Raw genomic sequence first — 2,887 nt, forward strand, 5'->3', positions numbered from 1 at the left:
CATACCTATAATACAGTGGAAGAAGCATTTTATGGAACTGTTGAATGGAAAGGAAGAGAGAATTGTAGCGCAAGATAGTAAAACCGGGAATGGTGGTAGAGAAAGGGAGGCTGAAATTCGAGTAGAGGAAGAAGGAAAACAAGTAGGATGACTGAAAAGAGGAAAAGCACCGGAGAGTGGTTAACGAAGTGTGGATATTTGGGACGGATGGGATGATTGAAAGATTGAGCGAGTTAATGAATGATGTGTGGACGTGTAAAGGTTTTTCCGGGGAATGGTGAGTAGGGCAAATATGCCCAATTCATAAAAAGGGTAATAAAGAAAACAGAATTATCGGGGAATAACTCTCCTAAATACGGCATATAAACTGTACGCAATGGTGTTAAATGAAAGGTTGGTGACAGAGATGAACGAAAAGTGTATATTACCGGAAAGTCAAGCGGGATTTAGAAGAGGTAGAGGGGCTATGGACAACGTATATATCCTGAATCATCTAATAGAAAAAGAGTTGCTAAAGGAAGGAGGTCGGGTATATGCACTGTTTGTAGACCTAAGAGCCGCGTTTGATACGGTGGACAGAGAGTGTTTGTGGGAATGCATGGAGAGAAGAGGACTGAGTGAAAAGTTAATTGCAGCAGCAGGAAAGATCTATAGAGAGACAGTGACTAGTGTGAGAGTGGGAGGAGTAGAAAGTGAAATGTTTCGGACGACGAAAGGATTGAGACAGGGATGCCCATTAAGTCCCAGTCTGTTTGCTTGTTACATAAGCTTGTTACATAAGCGAAGCAATGTTTAGAGGAGTACAAGCGGAAGGAATTGTGGTGAGGAGAGAAAAGGTATGGTGTTTGTCATTTGCAGATGATTCGGTAATTTTGCGAAGGATGAATGTGGAATGAATGAGATGAAAAAAAAATCTGCAAATATACTTTAAATGAAAGAAACTGGAGGTAAATGTAGAAAAAACAAAAATGATGATGTTTAGAAAAAAAGGAAGAAAAGGGGAGGAAAAAGGGTGGCGTTGGGAAGATCGAATCATAGACACAGTAAAGCAGTTTAAATATTTAGGATTTAAGTTTACAACAACTAACACGGTAAAAGCACACATAAGAGAAAGAAGGGTCAAAGCGATGCAGATAATGGGAATGGTGTGGACTATAGGTGAGAGAATATTTGGACATGACGTAAGAAGAAGGAATGTTTGATAGTTTAGTTAGGAGTGTATTAATGTATGGAGTAGAGATATGGGGATGGAAGGAATATGCAGAGATTGAAGCAGTACAAGAAAAATATTTGAGGTGGATGTTAGGGCTACGGAAAGAGACGCCAGGCTATATACATAGAAAAAAGTTTACTTGTAAATTTACTGTGAAAATCACAGGTAATTTGTAACCCGAGATAATAAGGGTAATATTCCAACGAAATGTATTTTTAAGTTTGAATGTGATATTTACTTTTTGAATGTAAATCGAAATTACAAAAGAACATGTAAAATTACAAGTAAAATGTAATTTTGACGATTGTAAATTTACAATAAAATATGTAAATTTCCGTGAATGGGTATGTAAATTTCCGTGAATTGGTATGTAAATTTCCGTGAATTGATATGTAAATTTACACAAATTATTGTTATTTTTAGTACTAGTTTTAATCAAAGAAACCATGTCGGACAAAGTGAACCTTTTATTTTATGGTGAAAAACATAATAAACATGTAATAAAATCATAAACACAAAACAAAGTCATTGATGTTGTATATACTTTACATTAATTTAATTTGTTCATAAGGCCAATTACTTTGCGTTTTGTTGGTGTTATTCTTTTTGATTTGGATCCTTGATCTGGATGTATTTTCAAAAAAAATCTTTGCATCATTTCCAAAACTGCTGATACTTCGTCTGCATATTCTAAATTCATTATAAAATATAATCCAAACGCCCAAGATACTGCATCTTTTAAAGTGACAACACTTGGAATCACTACTTGTCGTTCTAAAACTACGTGATAAATTGTTTGTGGATCGCTCTCTAGAAAAATACAAAAATACATTAAAATGTTATAGGTACAAAGACGTTTTAAATACTTGCCTATTTCAATTACACATGGCGCAGCCACCTTGATAATTTCATTTAAATTATTCATATCATCACCCTGTGATAAAAATTGCATTAACATAACAATTAAAGATGACATGGGCAAATTATAGTAAGTAATTATCCGCCTGGAAAGTGTACTTTTGTAACTGGAGGAAAATAGTAAACCAGAATAGTAAAGTACTTACCTTTAACAACAAAATACACTATTTTATACAAAATATATTACCACAACTAATGCACTCCAACTTGTTATAACCTGCAAGCGTTATAGTAATGATTGCGTGCGCATCAACAATTCACAGTATGCATGTGATTTCACCGGTAGACTGGATTATTTTACAAAGTTGGAAGTAATTGTAAAAAATGTTAGTATATTTACGGTATTATAAAGTATAATTCATTTATAAAGTGAATATACATTTACAATTGCGATTCTGTATTGTGTTTTTTCAATTTGACTTGTGAAAATACAAATAGTGACACAAGTTTACTTATTTTATGCACAATGCTGCTAACTTACGTAAATTTACTAAATTTAAGTAAAAAAATACATAAAAAGCAACAGTAAAATAATTGTAAATTTACACGACTTTTTTCTGTGTAGTAAGAGAAGAATGTAAACGAGAGAAATTAAGAGTATACACTGGGAAAAGAGCTGCCAAATATGATGAAAGGTTGAAAGAAAAAGAGGAATGTAGGATATTGTATGAAAGCTGGAAGGAAAAAAAACGAAGCAGGTAAAGAACATCACAAGGGTAGGCAAGTATATTATGAAAGACTGGGATACGCATGGAT

General features: G+C 33.8%; 1 protein-coding gene and 1 long non-coding RNA gene across 2 annotated transcripts; one reads left to right on the forward strand and one right to left on the reverse strand.

Annotated features, from left to right (window-relative positions):
* The first annotated feature begins 212 nt into the window (after positions 1-212).
* On the forward strand, positions 213-896 carry LOC135138675 (uncharacterized). Its single transcript, XM_064068652.1, has 3 exons — positions 213-277; positions 394-785; positions 859-896. The coding sequence occupies exons 1-3, from the start codon at positions 213-215 to the stop codon at positions 894-896; spliced, it is 495 nt and encodes a 164-aa protein (XP_063924722.1).
* Positions 897-1,665: 769 nt separating this feature from the next.
* On the reverse strand, positions 1,666-2,530 carry LOC135138718 (uncharacterized). Its single transcript, XR_010282044.1, has 2 exons — positions 2,084-2,530; positions 1,666-2,023 (listed from the first exon to the last, which is right to left on the reverse strand). It is a non-coding gene; the product is annotated as an uncharacterized LOC135138718 (long non-coding RNA).
* Between the last annotated feature and the right edge of the window lie 357 nt (positions 2,531-2,887).

Source organism: Zophobas morio, unplaced genomic scaffold, assembly GCF_036711695.1.
Source record: "Zophobas morio isolate AGI-343-1 ecotype UQ-CSIRO unplaced genomic scaffold, CSIRO_AGI_Zmor_V1 ptg000030l, whole genome shotgun sequence".
NCBI lineage: Eukaryota > Metazoa > Arthropoda > Insecta > Coleoptera > Tenebrionidae > Zophobas > Zophobas morio.